The sequence below is a fragment of the Opisthorchis viverrini genome (assembly GCF_000715545.1).
Source record: "Opisthorchis viverrini unplaced genomic scaffold opera_v5_271, whole genome shotgun sequence".
NCBI classification, from domain to species: Eukaryota; Metazoa; Platyhelminthes; class Trematoda; order Opisthorchiida; family Opisthorchiidae; genus Opisthorchis; species Opisthorchis viverrini.
In genome coordinates this window covers 73196-94756 of record NW_008751929.1, presented here as the reverse complement: position 1 = coordinate 94756, position 21561 = coordinate 73196, and the positions used below count along the sequence as shown (strand labels likewise).

At 42.3% G+C, this 21561-nt stretch overlaps 1 protein-coding gene across 1 annotated transcript in view; it reads right to left on the bottom strand.

Moving 5' to 3' along the window:
• Nucleotides 1-21561, bottom strand: part of T265_09367 (hypothetical protein) — a gene marked incomplete at both ends in the record, with an annotated part of 47490 nt that overhangs the window by 14171 nt on the left and 11758 nt on the right. The window contains 7 exons of the mRNA XM_009175409.1: nucleotides 2732-2837; nucleotides 14432-14916; nucleotides 16401-16538; nucleotides 18746-18841; nucleotides 20892-20966; nucleotides 21019-21090; nucleotides 21141-21176. Of these exons, the coding sequence (XP_009173673.1) occupies nucleotides 2732-2837; nucleotides 14432-14916; nucleotides 16401-16538; nucleotides 18746-18841; nucleotides 20892-20966; nucleotides 21019-21090; nucleotides 21141-21176 (1008 nt within the window). The remainder of the gene's footprint in view (nucleotides 1-2731; nucleotides 2838-14431; nucleotides 14917-16400; nucleotides 16539-18745; nucleotides 18842-20891; nucleotides 20967-21018; nucleotides 21091-21140; nucleotides 21177-21561) is intronic.

The following is a 21561-nucleotide window of genomic DNA, read 5'->3' as shown; positions in this document are numbered from 1 at the left end:
ACAAGCAAATTGTTTTCCTATTTTGTAAGTAATTATCAGTGTTTTGGAACAAGTATCTACCTGCCGTTTCAGAAAGGTTTCGTAAACAATGGCGCAAGATATGTGATATAGTTTTTGCTTGAAACTGTGAACTAGCCTCAGCTGCTAGGTACGCTAGAAATTTGCAATGCTCACATGCTCATTAGATCGGTATTTGCAATGCTCACATGCTCATTAGATCGGCAATGGGTGGTGCATGCTCATCAAAGTTGACCACGTTCTCAGCACGTACTTTGAAACAGTTTACTAGCAAACTGGGTGCTCATAATAAAAGTTGGTATACCATTGCCAAAGGAGCTGCGAATTTCACCTTGGAACTAGACAATGTTCGTTAGTTGGGACAGTTCATTGTATGCATGTGTGTCAAATATAGACTCCTCGAAAATAGCCAATTAATTTCAATCGCCACTGACAAATACAAAACCTAATTGGACTTTACTTGCTTTGCTCTTGATTAAACGGTGTACGCTCGTGAATAAGACCAAGGGGCGGAATCTCCAATGTCTTTGATTTTTTGCGCATGTCTTTATGAAACATATCAAGCTGACAGCTTTCATACCCAGTAAAGTATTTTGGTTTAACGTAGATGACATTTTGGTCACAGCTTCACCGTTGGCTCTGTGAGGCAGGTTCGCACCCCAGATTCAAAATGGAGCCGGAGTCAAATTCGGACTAATCGCAATTTATGGACTACATGAGTCGTAGGACTTATAGAAAACTAAAAACTGCTACCTTCCAAGACATAAACGACTTGGTACAAGTATGACATGGTACAAGTATGAAATACTTTTCCATCTATCTGCAGGCTGTATTGCTCAGACAAGTTAGGACTCTGCAGAAAATTTGACTGGACTGTGGCTCAAAATAAAATAGAGAACAGTCAGGTAATGTACATCCAGGTAGTTTGATTTATGAAGAATACTGGTGCTTGTGGCCAAACCCAGTGGGGTCTAGACCAGTACGTTTGGTGTTTTCTCCAAAAGTCTGAAGTTAACCGAAGGGTATTATATGCGACTAACATAGGAACAGTGTTCCAGAAATGAAACTATGCGGCCTTCACTGGTGCTATTTGAGGATCACCTCCTAGGATGTGAGAACATAGAATATGTTTACTAACACGACGACCACCCTAAGGTCTGTCAAAAGGCTTCACATCAGTACCGACTAGCACAAGATTATAAGCGTGTCATCAAGCAGCGAGTGGTATATACTTGGCTAAGGGCGACGAAGTAAATTTAAGTCCACATCACAGCCACTGATGACTGAGGCGGTAGAGATCACCAAGCATCCTTGTGTAAATCGAAGTGGACTGGAACTGGCCACCTAGCGGTAAGCAGTTTTAGGTCAACCAAGTTAAACCCGGTGGTATGCACTTATCGGTGAAGACGGCTTTTCATTAGATTTGGCATTATACTCAAATTCCATTGCAAAAGCCGAGTGAAAACTGTACCCGTTGACTTTTGTAGCAGTGACTAACCGAAGCACTCCAAATCAAGTCGCTAACTAAACTGTACTTAACTCGCAAATCAAACCTACCTTAAAATTAATTTGGCTTTGGCGGAAGACTCAGCTGGAATCCAAATGAACTACTCATTTATGACGGTCTTACTGAAGTTGCAACTGTCTGATCAGGAGCGCGATACACTTGTACAACTACGGGAAATACCGGCATTTAACCCTCAAACACAACTCATCTTAGGCAGTTTGGTACTGGGTTACTGATTCAGTAAATTTTTCAGAAACTAAAAGCTCACTTGACTTCTGTATCCGAAACGAACAGTTATATTCTACAGTTGGTAAGATGTATCTCACTCTGCGCAGGTTAAAAAAAATTCAATTTCCATATTACATATTGGAATCTGGCAAGTTTTCCAGTTGATCTCTTATATCAATATAAACAAAAATTTCTGTAATCCGACAAGTATGGAACCCTGGATCGGGACGGACGTTTCATTCATCGTAAAGAATGGACAGACAGTAAGAAATTTAACCATTCCATCGGATGAAAACTGTGGACTAGTGGTGGGCTGTAGGTGAAGGCTAGAATTTCGGTAACCACACAAAATTTTTTCCCTCATAACCATAAAAACCACCAAACACAAAACTCGCGCTCATGTTTAAGTGATCCTCGGGGAAACCCGGGCAATCGCCGCTTTTGTGTGTACATGAACCCTTGGTTGTCATGTTAGAAAGATACAAAGTGCAGCGCTGTAGTCCGGCTATGACGAGTTAGTAAACTGATTTAGCGGAGCGAAAGTATTGATGCCATTTTACTTGCGGGGAGGACAGTTACAGCGGGTCTGACAACTATGCCCTGCTCCTGGTGACGTTTCTTACTAATGCAAACTGGTGACTGAGGCATGTTTGCCGCTTGAACATTTCGTGGTTTCTAAAGAAGTAGGATGGAAAGTGCCTGAACACGGGTCAGCACACCAGTGGTTTTTGCCAGTATAAGCATTTTGTTTTTGTTTCAGAAGTTGACTCTATATTGTTGTATGATTAGTCGGGACATCTTTGTAGTTTTTCGAGCCATCCTTTGAGAAAAATGACAGTTATCATGCTGTTCATGATTGGAGTATGTGTAATCAAAACAAAGTGAAGCGCAAAACTTGAAAGTGCGCAGATTCTTTCGCGCGGCACAGCTATAACAGTGAAATTAAGCGGAAGTTTGAAAAGTTCTAAAAGTGCTTACCTGAGAGTTTATCCAACGAAGAAACACCAGTTTGAACCATTCCGCCAAATGGATGATGTTTTCTTGGATGAAATCTCCCCACGTGTCAACCAGTACTCTGTACAATCTAAAAGATTAGAAAACGATGCCATCTCTGATCCGAAATGGTGCAAAATTGCTGACGGCAAAAAATGAAGGAGCACTAGCTCCAACAGTAGTGACGAGAATTCTGAAATCACATTGCTAAAGTACCAGACACGGAGACAGCAGTACAGAAACTACTAGGGTGCTCGCATCCTCGAATGGACAGCTTCTCTGGACTTCGGAATGTCCTATCGATGGGAATTTTTCGACATGAAGGTTGATCAACAAGAAATCCGTCACGCGCTCTGAAAGATTTTGAAACCTAGTTTTAAACCTGGTTTCTTAAACATTGCTTGTAGCAAAGGTATCTGTCATTTCTATCCCACTGGGCTCTCCAGGTACTCGACAATATCACACTGCTGACTGATACACAAGCATATCATGGTGAACAATTACGATGGTCTTTGGTCTCTTTCATCATTGCTTACTGGGAGTTAAACGAACACCAGAATATTTGTAACTCGGGCACGTTCATTGGTGGCTTATCAGATGGCCAAACTCGGCATGCATCAACCGCATTGAGGAAGTCGACTCGACTGTGGATGTTTGCAGACTAATTTCCAAGCTCTGCCAAAAGATAACCAGCCACCACCAATCAACCATCAAAAAAGCGGCGCCTGATTTCATTCACCTAAACTCAAAAAATAGTCGCCAGTAAAACGTCTGACTGCAAACACAACAGGGAGTTCAATGTTGTTGTACGATAATTCAAACCACCCTTCAGTTTCCTTACCTTTCATCGATAGCAAAAAGCCGAAAATTTTAGAGAAACGCCTAAATATTCAGAAAGCGAGGTCAGTTAAGAAAGATTTTACCAGTTGGTAGGCACATTCATCAGCTTTGTCTATCACACCGCTTTTCAAACCGGCCACCCGGCGAAGCCGTGGAAAGAACATATTATGGTGGTCTTTTTGAATGCAGTTTCGGTGATTTCAGAACCGCAGAACGTCCATCTCCTACCTCTGAGCGGTCTGTTTTATCATGTGGCACATTTGCATAAAATCCCACAACTGACTTCACGATAACGGCGTGTTTTCTTGAGAGCATTTTTGACAGTGCTATTTACTATTTGGTCTTGTCTGTTTTCCGGCAACCATATAAACTTCTTCAACTGTATTTTGTGCTGGAAAGTTCGAGCCTTTCTCCTCCATTTATGGTGTGTTGTCTATATACTCGCCCAGAGAGTGTCAACAACTTCATATGATCAAAGCTGCCTTTGGTTTATGCTGAGTCAAGTTTACAGTATAAATATCCAGAGCCCCTCCCCTAAAAAAAGTGTTCTCAGTTTTCTAACGGGGTCAGAATAAATGCTGAGTGCTTGCGCTACGCATTCGTGCCAGGACCTTAAAGAAGATATATTGGATCACTTTGCGCGTCAAATGAAGTCTCTTCTGTACCAGAACATCATATTCAACAGAACGCTCCTGGTAGTCCACCTTACCACAAGGAAAAAACGTACAGGAAACCAAGCAAAGTTGTTCGCAAATACGACAATTTCCGCAGTAAGGTAGCTGTGGCCACCTATTCCTCAAGTATTCTTTTCTAGGGCGACCTTAATCCTCGTGTTCCCTCACACGGATTAGAAAGCAAACATTTTGAGAAATGGAAGGTCTATTTGTCCCGACAGGGCAGTGGCTAAGCGACGAGCCAACGACCGCGCACCGTATCAAAATGGATACAGATCTAATCAAATTCTGCTACATTCATCTGCTTCCATCTATCAGCTTAAAGTCATACTTTTACCCGAGACTCTTTGAACGCCCAGCATATATGTACTGCTTGTCTCTGTGCTTCTGAAGTACGATTAGTCAAATCCGTGCAAAGATTTTAGTCATTTAGAAGCATTTTGAGCGGATGTGCCACCAGATACACAGGTGAACAAAACATAGTGAATTTCTACGTAATCGGCACTCGCGTTAATATAACTTTAGACTGATCATACTTTGTTCTATTGTTCTTTGGTTTTTGGCATGTTCAACTGAACGTCTGAATGTACGAGAACAACAGAGTTAGCTATCCTCTGACTGTCCAAAATACTAGCCAATAGAAGCAGCTTTGAGAGAAACCAAGCAAAAATGATATGTTGTTTTGTGAGTTCTAAGAATATTTGGAGCTTCCGGTTCTACAATCCAAAGCAAACTTAAAGGTGGAAATTCATGACCCAGTAGAACGCATCAACAGCTCGCGCATGACGAATATCGAATGGTGTTCTTAATGGAAACTTTCAGTCTGAAGAGAAGAGACTAACTATGGGCTAAAAGTAACCCAACAATAATACAGCCAATTTGAATCTATCGCTATTTGTCAGCTAAATCCTTTCAAGCAGAAATTAGGAAGCTTTCAAGATATGTTTTGCAGTAGTCAGAGCAATTTCTGCTCTCATGTATGTTTTAGGTGTTCAAAGTGTCCAGTCAATTTTTTGTGTAGCTTCTCTAGTCAATCTTCTCAATATTGGGTTTTCGTAGCAGCTCCATTACAACACAAGAATCAGACATCAGTTTGGCGTGTTGGTGCTTACTACTGCAATCTATCACATCAAAGTTACATTCGGAACGTCACTGGATTAGATGCAAATATCGCATGCTACTGAAAATATGACTTCTGGTTTGGTGGATGCAACAGAGGCAACGAGACAGAGATTATTTGCTAAACACTACTAGTACGTTGGAAATTACAAATTATGCCTAAAAATTTCCAACTGTTCTTTGTTAGGCCTTGAGGTAACGCCGGTAGTTTTGTTTGGTTCGTCAGCTGCAGCTGATATTTTGCTCGGCTACTTCACTTTCAGATTTGGGCGTTTTGAGAATTTGGACATTAGGGCTTCCCAGTTCCAGTATGTATCCATGATGTAATATTATCGGCCTATAAGAGTGCGATACAGCAATTGTTAGCAATAAAGTCGATAATACGATGAGTGTTAGACAACAGCACATCTCACCTATCGGTGTTGGCTAATATGGCACTGCAATACCACACCTGGACACGCAACGCAAATTAACGAGGATTGGTGAACGAATGCCGTTCGTGAGGAAATTCGAATTCAAGGCAAGGAACAAAGTGTCATTAAAGTTTCACACAGCTGACGCATTAGGTCCATCCATCTTAAATAGCTTTAAACCACATATGTGGGTGCGACTAAAAGCAGTGTGGACATTTTGTGAGAGAGGTGCATTCAGATAGAAGCCCTTTATTGGTGGGTATTCTCACAACCGGATAATCGACTAAACAAGACCAGTACGTACGGTGAAATAGTTCTGTTTCCATTGTAGTCTTAGCATGTCATACACCCTGTTTCGATCAGATAAGAAACCAGACCTTACGATTGCAAAAGATGTGTCATGACCACCAGATTGAGTGCATACACTCACCTGACCTAATTTCTGTACTCCACCAATTCATCATAATCATTCCATCATTCGCTGTGTTATCACATGCCACTTCATCTACGAAGCTATCATATGACCAATTCATTGTGAAACAGTTTTTCGTTCAACTCCTTGAATTTAAAGAATGTGCCGCACCAAGGCGGTCGAAACTAGGTCTTGAACTTACGTTTCCCTTAATATCAGTAAAAATTATCAAACGCACTGCGAGTGAAACACACACTGGAATACACAACCCATTGAGTTTAAATAATAAGACGTAAAATCGTGAATAGTACGAAATCTGTGGAGCTATTGATGGCCCAACAGTTAGAGATAGGTGTTAGACCAATCCATCTTTCAGGACTAGCAGAGTCGTCCTCTTTTTCGGAGTATTCTCGTTATTTGAGAGAGACGCATGCGCCACGATAACTTCAAACTCCATGGAACGCCAACTTTACAGGAAGGGTTGACGCATACATTACGGAGAAGTAAGGCCGATCCTCATAATTTCGTAGATTTGACACTAACAGGTCTATCCTTTTTTTGCACACGATGGCCGTGAAACAAAGTAACACACGCTGGTCACATACCTCTACTACATTGGGTCACCCAAACAGACTATCTTTGTCTACTGTCAGTCGGAACGATTGTCAATTAGCGTAGGATGCCAAACCGCGTGGCATAGTCAAGGAAGAAACCCGGGTATGCGCTCTTACTGACGTTCATCCATGTCCGACATTTGCAGCTCCAAACTTCTAAATGGAAACAACCCACACAGAGTTATACCTTGCGAACCAGAGAGCTACGGACCACCAGGTTTCATTTTCCATTGATGTGTGCACAAATTTTACACATATGCCTACACAACATCAAAGTCGTACAGGCATTCCTTCGACAACAACACACTGCATTACACCTAGAGCACATTTCGGTGTGCAATGCAGTCGATGCACCATGGAACAAATAGAAACAGTTTGCCGATGAAAAGGATAAACGTATGGTAAAGAAACCAACCAATTCTGTGGATTCGCAAAACCAATCAAAGTTCACCTGACCGACCGTAGCTGACGCCGCTTATTGCCCTGCAATTATTAGGGTAAGGGGACCGTATGAACACGGATACTGCATCCGTAATTTTGTTTCGTACATCCAAAAGAACTGCCGCTTCAATTTACTGGAGCAGCCGCCCTGCATTAGTTGTTCGCTTCCTTAGCAATGCCCTGATGATTTGAGAACTTGCATACGAGAGTTCATTATTTTTAGCAAAAAACTATATTATCATTGGTAGGTTATTTTGTAGACTGCGTTGTGCAGCTGAAGGAAACGAGTGAACTACAGTAGAGTTGTTGTGCAGACCCAAGATGACGTTGCGTGAAAAAGTGCCTTGACTTCCCCAGGAAACTATGCTTATTCGGAATAAGGTTTTACTTTAATCTAAGTAGGCAGTGTTGACACGCAAAGCTGCCTTCACTCTTTGTGCAACACGTAATAACTCAGAAGTTATCCCCCTTCTAAGATCTCTGCAATCACGTGGATTTCTCCTCCTTAAATGAGTGCGCATGGGCAAGCAAACGAGTTACTCTTGACAGATTACACTACTCATAAGGCTGCTGAAAATTCTTCGATGGGTTACAAATAGACTTGTCCTATTTAGAGGGCTTTTAGAGAAGTGCTTCACAAAACTCCCAGAATGCAAGTGGAAATGTGATCAGAGGAGTAATTGCCCAAAGTATGAGATGTCAGCTACACTCATTGATCTTAGTTAGGTAGAAGCTCACCAGGCTACACCTACACTTGTCCATAGAAGGCTGCAGAACAAAATGTAGGTGGGCTGTCGAAGAGTTTTCAGCAACCTTGTGAGTACCTTGTGAGTGCATTTGAAGGATCGCCTTCCGGTTGATAGGACTACGAACTGTGTATACAAAATAAAATGTAACTACTGTACGAAGGTTTATATAGGTCAGATAGCCAGGGAATTGCACACCAGAATCGGTGAGCATAAGCGTTCCATTAACAAACCACCGAGAAACGCAGAGGAATACCAAGCGTTAGTCAAAGATTCAGCAATGGCAGGGCATGCTCTAGACACCGCGCATAAGATAGATTTAGAAAATGTGGACATGCTGAGACGGGGTTTAAGATTCACACCACAGCGACTGGTGGCCGAGGCGGTGGAAATCGCCAAGCATCCCAGTGTGAATAGAATAGAGGGGGTAGAACTTGCAAACGTGTGGAGAGCGGTCTTAGATCAGCCGAGATGACACGAGGCGGTGTGCAGTTATCAGCGAAATCGCCTGGGTCTAAAAGTACAAAATCCAAGTAGCCTTAGATCCAATTAACCAGCCCACCCCCATCCCCAAACTAATTGTCCCAGCACCCTTGGACGAACACAGGTGAACGAAATCTGTGAACGACCCCAAGAGGAATTTTCCATTAAGGTGTCCTAGACTGAAGAAGCAGGGACGAAAAAATCCGGGTTCATCATAAAGACGAACCCCCCCTAACCGATCTATCGTAAAGCTTAGTCATCGCACTAATCAACAAACAGGGACATCAGACTGAACACCCAGCACTGATCACGTCACTAGTCATAAGGAATCTCACGGATTGGTTCCCTGACTGCCTTAAAACCCAACCAACCTACTTACTTACTCACTTGGCCTGACGAAGCTTTTGTGTCAAAAGCGAAACGTTGCCCAGCAATAAATCCACCGATTGTTTACCAAACCCCTCTGAATCCTTGCGAGTAGTTTCCTTCATGAAAATATACTGTGATCTCTCGAATATCGTGCCAACTGAAACATGAGGCGGCCTGTGTGCAGCACATTCAGTTGTATAACCTCATAAACGAGAGATTCAGTCGAGTCTCCCGTGAAAAACGAATTGATTTGCAAATGAGTGTAATTCTCGAAAACAGTCCAATTTGGGTTTAAGTATAACATAAGGTTGACGGAAACTCGGGGACTTCGCCTACCTGATGAGAATGGAAAAATCGGTCGTGGGCTGTCGAAGAGTTTTCAGCAACCTTATGAGTAGTATTCTGTATGAAAACCTAGGTTTCCTACCAATGAGGGGAATTCACTGATCAGTGTATATTAACTACATAACCTATTTGGAACCTAAACAGTGTTTAAGTTTGAATTTATTTGATGTTGACATGGCTTAAATACGGTTTGGCATTTTCTGGTTTAGTGGAGAAACCGACGGTGAACTAGCATATCTTGGTCATCATCACGGCCGGCGTAATATCAGTTTGCAACGCTAATGCATCCCTCCGTTGCAGCATATCGGATACTTTTTACATTTTCTGGAGAAATAGTTCCTTCAGTACATTTTCCTAATTATTTTCAACCAAGGCGAAAACGTAAAATGTACTCCATATAGTTTGTACTGTCAAACAGGCATGAAGATCCTTAGTTCAGTTCAGTTCAGATTTTACAGTCCATCCCTAGGTAAAAGTGAGACTGCAAGAATCCGTTTCATTTCTTCGAGCACTGAACGTGTAACTTTCTTCTGACTCCTTCTAAGCAAATTTCGAGTTATGATATTTCTAGCATACCTACCCGTTGACATAGACTTCAAAATATTATGGAAATCAGGCAGTAAATGAGAAATTGCATAGCGAATATTCATGCTGGTGACTATGGGTCTATAAAGGAAGTCTATATACTTCACACTTGCTTCACTGGCCACGTTTTTTGACAACCCAAGTAGACATTTCGCTCTGAGTCAGAGGTAATCAGTACTACGGCACTCGAAGACGTAAGTTTGCCTTTTGGGTAGAGAGATGAGTTTAAGGCCATCACCACATCGACCTATGACATATGTGCATATATCATATGCGCAACAGGACGCCATTCTTGTTTCGTTCCTTGGAAACGTAGTGCTCCCAACAGTTTAGCATGTATTGTTATTCTAGTGAAAATGTATCTCGCATTTCGCGCAGAATACAAGGTACTGGATTGATAGGATTGTCGCTAAGCGTAGCAAATTTCGTGCCAAACTACAGTTACTACCAACAGGGTCGTTACTTGACTTCATGTGTCCTTTTGATCACAGTGTTAGTTGATGCAACCTGACTGAAACCACCTCTGGTGTTTCAAGCGCAAGTAGAATCTGAATGACTGGGGGCAGCACTGTATGTCAAAAAACAGGAACCTACCGCGATGTGATGGCTTATGTACCACTGTGACCCACTTAGCTATACTGAGCGGTGTCCGTGCTACATGCGCTCCAGGTCAGTAGTTAGAGATCTGAACAACATGGTCTCCCAGTCCACTAGGTTGGGGGTTGGAACATGTGTGGTGACTTGTTCTGCAAAAGTTGAAATGCATTTGTATTTCCCGCCAAGCACTACTGCTTTGTGAACAGGCTTCTGAGCCTAACGCTTTGGTTGAAGACCCTAATCGTCCTCTTGTCTAGGTGTATGCATCCTGGCCGTATTCCGGCCCACGTGCAACCATGAATTGTACTCACACAAATAAGCTCACGCCACATCGGCCGTCGCGTAGTGCCATTAGCCGGATCGATTTACCTGCTGCATACGGCGTTCGCCCCATTAATAAACGTTTCCTTGTAGACCAAACACTTAGACCCAGTGACTCCGTTCGTTCAGCATAAGTATTCCGGGCAAATATGCGCGTCATCCACTGCCAATATCCTCAGGCTTCTCGAAATCAATTTTCAAGCTTCGACGCCTAGCCTATATGGCTGCCTACAATGTCCGTACTTCCAAGCAAACAAGTCAACAAGCCGCTCTTGCTCTCACGCTCGACTCAGCGTGATATGTTCTGCATCTCAGAAACAGGAATTCAAGATGCAAGCACAGTGACTGGGCTAGCCGCCCCATCAGTCTCCACTCGCTTCCGGTTGCGCAATTCTGGTGATCCAGAGGCTGATGCGGTGGGACGTACAGGGGTTGGTATTGTCCTGAGTCACCGGGTGGAAGGATCCTTGCTTGTCTGAATACCCGTTGACAGTCGCCTCTGCGCAGTTCGTCTGGTTACATCTGTAAAAAAGTCTCACGAGTGGAAGTTGTTGAATTTCCGCTTGTCGCACCTGTTTACTCTCAAACCACTATAGCTCTAATATCATCGAAGACAAGTTTTATGGCGCCATGAATGTCTTTTTGCAGCGGGCTAAAAGATAAGATATAGTTGTGGTTGCCGGAGATCTGGATGCACAACTGGGCAGGCATAGCGCATCTTCGACTCTACATGGTGGTTGGCATAGACTGGACCAGGAAGGTACGGACACTGGCGAATGATTGCGTCAGCTGTGTGCGGACAGGAGGCTGTTTTTATGCGGTACCAACTTTCAAAATCGCCGAATTCGTTTGGCCACATTGTGTCCTTTAACGCCTGGTTGGCTACGATAACACTGCGACCAGTTACCGGTGGCGCGACTCAATAATTTAAGGACACCCATTGTAGAACATAAATGTGGATTCCGACCACGAGTTTGTCCGTGTAACGTGTCGACAAATGGCTTAGCAACTGGGAGACTGGGAGATCCAGATGGTTGATGAATTCACCAGAATCATCTCCTAGAGTCACTTCCAAGTACCCCACCATCAGAGGTGAATTAATATTGGGACGCGACTACCACCTCTTTGCACAGTGCTGGGACGTTTGCCTGTAGCACGGCACTACAAGGCCCAGCTAAGCACTAAATATCAGACCAAACAGTGACACCGCTTAACTCTCGGAGAAATTTCACAGCTGGTCCCAAACATAACTTTAGGCGACGGATTCCCCGGCATCAAGTGAAGGAGCTTGCGCTTCGATCGTGAAGTCTAGTGAACTCGGAAAGCTTAAGAGAAATGGAAAAAGTCCAGAGAGTCGGTAGTGACCGAAGACAAGACTCCTGGCATCCCTTGTGTTTCGTCGCCTTATCGTGACTCGTTTAACACCGACTCAATGGCAGCAAGAGGGATTCCGGCTAGGCAGGTTTTGCGTTGACCAAGTCTTCACACTCCGTCAGGTACTAGAACAACGCCATACGTACAAAACCCACAATATTAGTATTGCTGGTTTCCTGGGCTCATTTGACCCGGTTGACGATCTGTGTTTTCAAGTCAAAGAATGCCCGGAATTTCGTGAACATAATACGTCCTTTGTATTCTCAGATTTCCAGACGTGTGAGAGTATACGAAGTGCTCCAAACGTTTCCGCACATAATGTGGTGTCCGTTGGTGGTGCCCACTCTCTCCATTCTTGTGTAATTTCGTGATCAAAGAGATAATGGAACGCACGCTGGAAGGTATTCAAAGCCCTGGTGTTCAGATAGCTTCTGACGAAAACCTTGTCGATCTAGAATATGCTGGCAATGTCGTTCTCATCTTAGAAGAGGAGAAGGTGCAAGTGTTTTTGGATGAGCTGACCATGGTCATCCCGTCCTTTGGTATGCACTTTGCACCCACGAAGTGTAAGGTCATGCTCGTGGATGTGCACTCACTGAACACGCCACTCACAATTCAGAGATGGGCACCTAAATTTGCGGGGTATTTTACGTACATTGAAAGTGATTGTAGTGTGACGGATGTGGTCAATGCACTAATCTGCAAGGCTCGGGTTGAGCTTGCTAATTGTGGACACCTATGGCGTCGAAGCGGTATACCCCTAAGTCTGAAAGGGCGTGTTTATCAGTCTACATTTCAGGCCGTCTTGCTGTGTGGCTGAGAGACTTGGCCTGTCGAATCAGTGGAAATGAGATGTCTTCAGGTGTTCAGCAAACATATTTCATGGCCATAACTTGTGTGGATTGGTGTCAGAAAATCATTAACGAGGCAATTAGAAAACGAGTTTTCGGCTGTGCAACGGGAGTTTCCATTGAAGCATGCGTCCAGCATGACAAGTTGCGTTTGTTAGCCAGTGTACTGTACTAAACCATAGATTACCGAAGCGAGTGCTGATTTCTGTACCCAATTCAAAGTGGCGGAAGCAGCGAGTAGCCAACTCTTGACCGTGCATGAGATTGTGAAAAGTTTGGGTGCTGTTGGTGCTACTCACTTTCCAGGAATCGGGGAGATTGACCCTCACTGCACCTGGTTGGAGGAGATGCAAGATATGGCTGCTAATTGATGTCACTGACGTACTTGTTGCCAGCTTCCATCCGGTCTAATGATTGACCGGAGGTGTAGACACCTCAGAATGATTGCAGTAAGCTATTACTAAGTCCCTTCGTCGTCCGCTTTTGTTTTTTCCTTCACAATAAGTATTTCAAATAAACAATAATCGTACGGCAGCATCAGTGATGAACACTGATGATGTTCTGTCGATGATGATGAGGTGGCACTCATTAAATCGCATCGGATGACTAGTCAGGGTTTGCTCGGCGTTTAATGTCGATCAAGTGGTTTGCAACCTTGCTGGTCACGTATTTGGCTTCTCTGACCTTACTGGAAGACATAAAATACTTGACTATTCTCTGGGCTAGACGACGAGACGTAGGACCCACAGTTTGTGCATCACTCAGAAATGAGGTTATTGATTAAAAATCGTAAATCTTGGACCAGCAGTTAGGCAGCAGTGCTGCTCGGAATGTCCTTCAGAATGAAGCAGGTTATCGATGTATGGAAGTTTTGGGAGCTTTGTCACTTATAAAAGGCAACCGTATTGCTGCGACGTCAACAAACTGTAAACTGTCAACAGATTCATCCTCCGCACCGAATCTGAGTGCAGACTGTGCAGAGTTCCATCAGGCTAGTCAAAGGAACCGAGGGTTGCAAATATGAAAAAAAAATAGCCGGTAAAATGTCAACTGTTTAATCATTTGACTCAAACATATGATGCGTTCTTACACATAAACATGTCAATCACAAGGTGACCGAGTAGAGAGCTCATTTCCAGTTCGTCTCTCTTTCTGTATATTTGTATATCATTGTAATTCAGTTAGTGCTTTTGAATGTTTATCTGACTCGGATAAGATCACCTGAAAAAATTCATCCCTACAGCGTGTCCTATATTCCCTTCAGACAAACATTTTTTGGAGGGGGGCTCGAATACTGAGTCCACCACTTGTTTTGGAATAGACCTGGACCAAAAATCTGACCTTTCTGACAAATCTTCACCTAGTCCTTCCAACTGACAATATGGATCTCATTGTAAATGACTCAATGTAAATGATTATCGTATGTGAATACACACACCTGCCAACTCTAACCGCGAGCCTCATGCGAAAAGTCAGGACGCTCAAATTAGGTAGAACTTACGTGATAGCTTTCTCCCGAGCATCTAGATCCGGATCAACAAGACCAACACAAATCGACGGAACAACACATTGTGTGTGCCCCTTGGTTGTTCTAACCTTCCAGTAGACATCATCAGTCGTAAGCTGTTCTTCCAACTCTTTATTTGAGAGCTGAGATCGTGGACGGACTTTGTGCGTTGACCATGGACTCCATGAACCAGGACAAATGCCATCCGCATAATTGTTTCTAGCTCCACGTAGACTTCTGTGGTGAAAAACTGCACCAAGAATGCGGCTGCTGTTGTTCATGATGTGCACATCAGAAAGAACGGACACATGATCACCGGTGTTTAAGTTACCTTCCAGAGATTTGTAGTCGCATAACATCACCCCATTTAGTGGATTTTTAATAGGTGCCACACGCAAATAGATGGGACTTATTTGGCGTGAACGTGAGACCAAGCTGGTAGCATGTTTTGCCAGACCGTTCAGTTGGTCATAGTGATTCTGAAGAAAATAAACAGGGAAATACTGAAACTTTGCTATCCCAGTGCCTCCGCATTAACTTAGCTCCAAATTCGAATGATCAAGTCCATCAGGTTTGGACGTTTAGTTGCAAACCAAAATGGTGATAATATGAGGCTGAAATACATCTCACGTTTGTGATGTGTTTTTAAGAAGTTTTTGCATTTGACTTATGATTAGTATCCCATCAAGACAAATGCAGGCATTTCTTCTACTAAATGAGGATATGTGTGTGATCCAACTCTGCTTTGAATGAATAACTTGCTGTAAAATCTGAAGCCTAAAGTAATTTTTCGTCTAAATGGTTTTAATTAGCCACAAAAGAGGAACTGAAACACAATGGATATTTCTGTGAAGATTTAATTTATTGCCAGAGGATTTTTTGGAAGCCTATATAACTCTATTCAGGTGCATGCAAAAGCGCCGCCACGTCGGCGTCCTTATCGCTCTGCTTTCACTCGAGATCATACTGCTTGAGCACTATCACCTGCGTTGGATCGGCCATGTGCTGGCCGAATAACAGTCTAATAATTGATCAGGTGGCTGTTGATCTGTTCGTCGAGCTTGGCAATTGATTTGCAAACGTTTCGTCACCATTCGAGGAGACATCTTCAGCGCACTTGCAAATCAATTTCCAAGCTCGGCGAACAGATCAACATCCACCTGATCAATTACCAACCAATACACCCGAGCTACCAATATTCCAACACATTACGAATAACAGTCTACCAAGACGAGTGTTGTTCTCCGTGCGTCTTTCAGAATGGTGCATACCACAAGGTGGACAGTGTACAAATTAGCAGAAGAGAGTGGAAGGGGGCCCGGATGTTGTTCAATTGGTCTGCATTTCAGGAATTGATCCCGGAAACCCTCTTTGCTTGGCCAGATACATCGCAAAAAACCTCGACCGATCGACGTCAGTGGTCTCCGCGCTATTGGTTTCTTTCCTAATGGTTTGATCGAGTGCTTGGAAGTGCACACACCCCAGAACTCTCGCAGTGCGCCCAAAAATTAATAACCGAGCAGGACTGTTCTGTGGGAAAGATGGCCCAATTAGCTAAAGTGCGAATTTACTGGCCGAAATTTCCGTGGTTCGAACTCGACTTCTGCCTGTCGACTTCCCCTGCCTAGGCTTGGACAACCTGACAGTCCCCCAGCCTTCGTGCTTCCTTCTAGTGGCATGGCAGTTTATTATTATTATTATTATTATTATTAAGGTTGTTCTGTTGCTACTTTGTGAAGCATAGACTGACGTTGATCCACTATTCCCTGTATGTTTGCTAATGGCAAAGTTAAAGGAATACGGACTACTTACTGTAGAGATTGCGATTGATGGTTTACAACAAAAAATGAAACGACAGAACTAGAACACAACGTTTCAAACAAGTTCTCATGGATTCGCCATACAAGCATTTTTCTCAAAGTCATGTTTTATGTGGACACTGATAAAATTAGTTTAAACCCACTTGAAGCTTTTTGGCCAAGAATTTAGCCTCTTCTTCAGTTCCGTGGTGAGACTGTTCCGTTTGATATCGATCTCTCGTAACTATTGCTCGACCGAGTTTGTTAAGTTCTAGTTCTATTTTCCGGCCCTCATAGAAGAACTGCAAAAAGTGAAAGCATTGGTAAACTTTAGGATAAGCCCTTCCCTATTTAATTCATCGACTTAAAAGATATGCTTAATTATGAGTAATTCCATCGGCGCAAACGTTTAATCGAACTTTCCAACTCAGTTAGCAAAACAGAATGGTAGATCACAGAACATTCCTAAGATTAATAATAGTAGTACTAGTAATATACTTATCAAACACGAGGCGCTGAAGTCTTCAAAAGTCATCTTGTTCATTTACAAAACAATATATTAAACTATTAAAATCATGCATACGGCAATTTCAGAGAAAAATTTCTTGTGTCAACCCCATTTGAAGTAGGACCAAAGGATTCTGCGTAGAATTCGCGAAAGCCTAACCGTCATGTCACCCCTTGTAGAAGAATTCTGGCCGAATTAAAACCACTTCTCCGCTCTGACGGTTTAAGCCTTTTCTTTTCCATACTTTTCCGCAGGTTGTCTTCTGTGCCAAAAATCACAAGCTTTTTTACAAGCATGTATAGCTTAGTCAGTACACATGTGCTGATTGTATTGTTGGATGGCAGAACTTTTCTAACACAGTTCAAAGACCATTTTGCCCTCCCACAAATACCAACTATAATTTCGTACTTAGACTCAACAGGTTTTTTCGGAAATCAAATAACTTTATCTTTTATTCAGAAGTAGGTATTCATTGTCCGTTTTTGTTTGGTGCAGAGAGTCCCCCACAAGGTGTACTGAATTGGAAATGTATCCATACGCTTAAGATGGCGAATGACGTGAACAGCGTCTCAGATAAATGGTAAATGTACTAATAAATTTTCAAAGCCATTGCAGACACCGATTACGGTTCTTGTTTTATCAGTAAACCGATGAAGTCTCTGAAAAATAAATTTTATCCTCAAGATAATCAAAATCCTTCTAAGAAGTGACCTTGCATCCATGTACATTAGGCCCGTAGCAGTTCCCATAGAATGCATCAGCCAAATGGTGACAGTACAATGTCCGAAGGCTCACTGACAGTGAAACTGAAGTCACCCAGTAGCGACCCGTTCTTTGTGGCCGAACAAAGACCAAAAACATTCTTTATCTTTTCATTTTCTCAGTGGTCCTCACATCTGGAGTTTTTCCATGTCTTGAGCAGCTGAATGCATCACACGCTTTAACAATACATTAACCTTAAACAAGCGTAGAAAACTCAGTCGACTTAGGTTTTATGCTTTTTCTGCATGCAGATAAACACATAGAGGCAACTTCTTAATATAAATGATGGGCACAATATAATCTTGTCGATGATAGATGATCTCAGTCTGTTGATAAACAGGAGGCTTATTCTGCCAACATTTTACAAAACTTTGCCAAATTAACCAGCTGTCTGAACGCACACAATAATTTATTTCAATCAGTTGATTACCTTGACCTTCAGAGTTTGTTTACAACAACGATTGATCATTGCTTGTCAAACTAATGTGGCTTTGGCCGATATTTTGTAGAATAATATCTGCTTTAAACAACGAGCTATTGAAGTTGATAGGAATTACGAATGTAGCATGAAAATATTATGTTTGCTTGTATAACTGGCATGTCGAATTACTGAGAGCGGTCTACTACAGTCAGCTTACCGATCAAATAGGATTTGTTCTTCAGTGGTTTATCCTTTACGCATAAGATGAACTGGGACAGATTTTTTTACTTTTAAGCTAGAAGCAACTCAGTCCGTGCCACTGACGCGTAGCCTATTGCGGGTATTTTAGCAAAAGATCTGTATATAGTAGAGGGTTCACACTCGTTTTACTAGTATCAACCATACCGACGCTTTTGGCTCATGGATATCGAATATGAGTGGACTTCCGTGTGACAAATGTGATCTTGCTTCGCGCGCGATCAGTCGTGTCTCGCTCCAGCCAGCGAATCGATGATGATGTATCAACAGCTAACTGCATAATTCTTATCCCTTCTGCCAGAGTCTGACGTCCGAAGTTCTAGGCAGAATGTGTAGAATATGAAAACTGATAGGCATGGTCAGTTTGATCTCAAAGACGGCGCATTTCAGAGGCAGTATTTCGTCCTGGCAAAATAACTGTTATTTCGTACGATCACAGAAAATTTATTTTTTAGCAGTGTGGTGTGTAAACTGTAAGTGTTTTTCCAGAGAAGGAAAATACTAGACTTGCGTTGGCGAGGCGGCAGCGCGAGATTTTTCCTCATACAGTGCAAACTTACATTGTGAAATTCCGCGGTGGTGTTCAGATGGAAACAATGAAGTAGGCTGTATATCTCCATGTTTTCCCAAGTACTTCTGAACATGTCCGTAAGGTCCTAGCAATCGGAAAAGTGCATACCTTAATTTGAGTGACCGATATATATATATATATATATATATATATATATTGAAATCTGAATGATCCTGAGGTCAATGATTGGATTCTTCACGCTTTTCCAAATATCTTCTTAGAAGGGAAGAAGTATTTTTCCTTGAGAAAACTCAAATTAATAGTTTAGGGTTTTGACAGGTTAGCATGATTTGTTCGGAAAAATCAATATTAGTGCTTAGAGTATGTCATGTGTGGCCGGCTCATGAAAGATTAACGCGGAGTTAAGCGAACTTCAGTGCACTAGCTGTGCCCCCAATCTCATCAAGTTTGCTGAATTTCAACCGTTAATATACATTGAACTATCCAGAGTAAGAGATGTAGGTTTTGTAAAGAACTGCTTAAATTCATCGAGCTAGTTCGCTTGTTGTGGCCTAAAACCCACTAAAACAATCACTTTGTTCCAGATAAATTCTCAGCTACACTTCAGATACACCACCAGACGGTTATAGATTTGACTGAGTGTAACCCACAAAGCTTGTTTGTTTTCGGAAACCAGTAAATTAGGTTGGTTGGACTCTTGTGTACTATTTGTGTAGGTCACCAACCGACTACTGATTTATACCAGACCTCATCACCCAACGCTTGGATAGATCGGTCATTTTTAACTTTATGCTGTGAGCTCCAATGTCTGTAAAACTGGAGGTACTTGCAGAGGAGATTTTTTTATTCACTACAGGCTCACTGGGCATCTGATTAGAGATTATTGTGTCTCTGTCTTTACAATATAATATAGAGTTAAGTCAATTCACTTAACGCAACTAACTAGTCAGTTTAATTAACCGAAGTTAATTTACCTCTGAAGACAAGCTCAGGTTCGTGAAATTCTGTGAAAAACAGCTGAAAGTTGCAGTATTCGGCAGTTTTATACAGTAGAATTTATTTTTTTGGTTTCGCTGCGTTTAAATTGTCGATTTGTTGCTCTCGCAGACATGAAGCCTCAGAATCTTTCATGAAATCGTTCAAGATAAACCGAAATCATCTGAACCAGATATGCGAGTAGGATATCGTTGCAATCGCTTACCACAGAAATCATGTAACAAAGTTATTTATGCAAAGCTCCCAGGCTAACAATTTCTTGGTCATGAGGTGTTTATATGAGCAGCTCTGTGGACTTCTGACAATGTCGGAGTTCGTAAAATGTAACGATCAGTCTGTAGCTGTTGAGTTTCTTGACACTACAGGTGGCTTTGGTCGCAAGTTGCTTTCTTCGAGAACTACCACACGTACACCTACAAGTAGTCTGTTTGGGGCGTGCTTATAAGAAACAAATTCAAATACAGTGACCATTTAATGAATTTATGTCAGTGGCGTGAGAGACCGTTTTCAGATTTATAAGTCACTTGGTTACTTTAGAATGTGATGCCGAATGAAAGTCTCGTCCAACATAGTGCTTGCACGAAGCCGCTTTGTCCATACCTAACTCTTTTCGGCTTTATACTAAGATTCACGCTTAAGTATTCAGACTGCTTCCAGTGGTAAAAAAGACAATTCAATATAAAACGTTTTGAAACATCTTGTTTGCCGTCTGCTACAGTAACCGTTGCTCAGCAAGTATCAACCCCCAAACAAAGGACAATGTGCTTATTGGGATAGTAATTCGTTCGATAAAGTGCATCAGAATGCATCCGAAAGCACACATGTTGAATACAGCAAGAGCATAATTGTCCACTCTTGCACCGCATCTACAGTGTTATATTGCCACACCTGAACGCAGAGGGCGAGTGTTTTCAGTAAGCAAAAAAGCGAACAGAATCAACCTTGACAAAGATGAATGGCTAGAAAAAGAAATCAGACCACCAGATTATCACTTTTCTCAAGCCACACCGTTACGGGTAATTTCATTACCATTTGTGCTTCTCGCCGATTATGATATCAAAAGTGAACCGGTTAATGTGCATGTTAAAATACCAAAAATATATGAGGCTATGAGTTGGTGCTTGCGCGCAATATCTAGTGCAAATCCCAGGTGGAACAGTATTCAGAAAACAACAAACCTGGTTCCAAAATCCTTTGCTCCATTCTCGCTCCTGCAAATCCAAAGTCCGTTTGATAGTTTTCGTCACCTGTTTCTAAATATTCACAAGCAATTGGGACGTCATCGAAGCGCTCATTTCGACCTACCGATAAACCGTCCACTGGCGCTGTCAAACCAGTGAGATATTTCAAGCAGTCTTTATTCACCCTAACGGCTCGCTAAAAACACAATCCAAAGGACATGAGTTTCAACCGAATCATATAATTACTCGAAGTCTTCGTAATTCATCTGCCACATTAGGGACCTAAAACGCAAAACAACATAGGTTTACTTCCTTCTATCAGGAAAATGATTTTGAAGCGTATATGATGGGGTGTCGTCGAATGGGTATGGTAAGACACACTGAAAGATGCAATCGAGATTTTTAAAAATCTGTATCGTGATGCTAGAAATACACCTTATCTCCCTTTCCTGTTAAATAAATTAAACCAAGAGTGGACGTGGTTGAGTTTTGTTCAGATTAAAGACGGGAGATGAGTGTAGCCAAACTCTCTGAATAGCGAATATCTGGGAACTGAACCAGAATGTTTTCCCCTCAACTTATTTTCTGTCCGTCTCTTGGCGCAGTGTTATCTCGCGCTATAAAGAATCTTAGTGCCGTTGGCGCTCTCTCCAAAAGAAGATTTTAT